The sequence below is a fragment of the Propithecus coquereli genome, unplaced genomic scaffold, assembly GCF_000956105.1.
Source record: "Propithecus coquereli isolate 6110/MARCELLA unplaced genomic scaffold, Pcoq_1.0 Scaffold10, whole genome shotgun sequence".
Classification (NCBI taxonomy): Eukaryota; Metazoa; Chordata; class Mammalia; order Primates; family Indriidae; genus Propithecus; species Propithecus coquereli.
In genome coordinates this window covers 7,213,773-7,215,745 of record NW_012133858.1, presented here as the reverse complement: position 1 = coordinate 7,215,745, position 1,973 = coordinate 7,213,773, and the positions used below count along the sequence as shown (strand labels likewise).

Sequence of the window (1,973 nt, the reverse complement as noted above, 5' to 3'; positions counted from 1 at the left end):
AGACGGGGTCTCGCTCTTGCTCAGGGTGGTTTCGAACTCCTGAGCTCAAACAATCCGCCCGCCTCGGCCTCCCAGAGAACTAGGATTACAGGCATGAGCCACCGCGCCCGGCCATCTTGTGATATTTTTTAAAAAATCCCTTTTATGTTTCAGTGATTCATAACTAAAACTAAAGATCTCTCTGAAACTAAAGATATTAATTCTAGCTTTTCAAAATTTCCTTCTGCTTCCTTTATATTACCTGTTTCTTCTGAGTTCCTTTTTTTGGTTGGTTGGTTGGTTTCGATTTCTGTCTTCCATGTTGGAGACTTCTCTAAATGTCTGTGGATCATATACTGTCTGTATATAACTGACTAGAAGTTCTGAATATACTGGCAAAAAGCATATAATGGTAATTAAGCAGCAAGCTGGGTATTTTATTAGAGGAAACTCCATATCAATATCTAAAGTCCTTTTATATGGATCTGGATAGTTTCTTCAGAGACAGATGCTCCATTTCTTCTACATTATTGTGTGCATTCCTAACTACTGGCATTCAAGAGCGAGGGATGAAGTAGGATGGGATGGGAAGGTGCTGAGCTCTTGCCATCAAGCGTGTAGACTTCCACTTTATTCCTCCATATTCAATTTGCAACTCATCCTGACTTTCCATCGTGCCTGGGATCCCTGAGTTCAGAGTGTTTTCAGTTCAGTTTCACTAGAGAATAACTTGCTGACTGCTGGGGAGATTGTAGAAGGGTATTTCCCCAGCTGTGTGAGTTGAGGTTGGGGACTGAGGCATCTAACTGTTCTTTACGTAACTGTCAACTAATCCTTTTGTTATCCTTACCTTTTTGTGGTATCAGAGCCTCCAGCTTCTGAGCCTTTTCTATAGTTCTGCGAGGAATCAAACTACTTGCCTTTTATTAGTCTTCCTATCTGTAGGCAACTAGATTTTATTTTATACCTTGTTGCTGCCACTTAATCACTAAGAGAGAATGGAGGTAAATACCTATGTTAAATCACCATATTTAACTAGAAGCTTTTATAAAAATTGTCTGGTTTTAAAATATTATTAATTGTTAATTTCCATTTTACCTCCATGCAGAGCTGGCAGAGTTGCCTTTGATACGGTTAGATTTTTCATGCAATAAAATTACAACAATCCCTGTTTGTTATCGGAACCTCAGGCACCTACAGATGATCACCCTAGATAACAATCCACTACAATCACCTCCTGCACAGGTAAACCATGATTGAAGTATGCTATGGAATTTTTTTGGACAAAGGATGAAATTTAAAATTTGATTATGTGCATTTATCTTTCTGTTAGAAAATGAGTTCTTTTAAAATAAAATCACACATGTATGTATTCTTTAGAATGGGACGAAAGACAGGTGATGGGATGAAAGATAGGTGATGCCGGGAGCTCTCTGAACCTCCCGGTTCTGAGTGCTACCCATAAAACAAAGATAGGTGATGTTTCCAGAAATGTTTTTACTTTCACTGAATGGGTATTTTTTTAAATTGAGGAATTCTCCCTAAATTTTTTTCTAATAAAATTTCAGTTAATTTCTTTCTTAATTTTTCTCCAGTAATACTTGATTATACATAACATAAATGCTAGAGACAAATAAAAATACTCAGCTTTCAGAGCTAAAGATTATCAATGCATTTCTTCTTCTGACCATTGTTATACTTTCTTAGTTTCTAAAATCATAAGTTTCTCATTTAGCCACTTTGGTCATTTGTTTATCAATGAAGCTATTTAATAATAAAGTAATTTATAAGGTAGATTTACATATACATTCTAGATACCTTACAGTCTATAAATTTTCTCCAACCCATACTTTTCCCTGTAGCTCTTTTTTAACTCTGCAGTTTATTGATGATTTTATACAAGCATGTGGTTATCTTTACGGCAACTATAAAACTTTATGAATAAACTTTAACAATAGAAGCATAAGATAAGCCTGAAGAATTTATGTTTTGAC

At 35.8% G+C, this 1,973-nt stretch overlaps 1 protein-coding gene across 1 annotated transcript in view; it reads left to right on the top strand.

Annotated features, from left to right (window-relative positions):
- Positions 1-1,973, top strand: part of LRCH3 (leucine-rich repeats and calponin homology (CH) domain containing 3) — a 129,257-nt gene that overhangs the window by 48,629 nt on the left and 78,655 nt on the right. Inside the window, exon 5 of the mRNA XM_012639683.1 lies at positions 1,088-1,224. Coding sequence (XP_012495137.1) covers positions 1,088-1,224 — 137 coding nt within the window. The remainder of the gene's footprint in view (positions 1-1,087; positions 1,225-1,973) is intronic.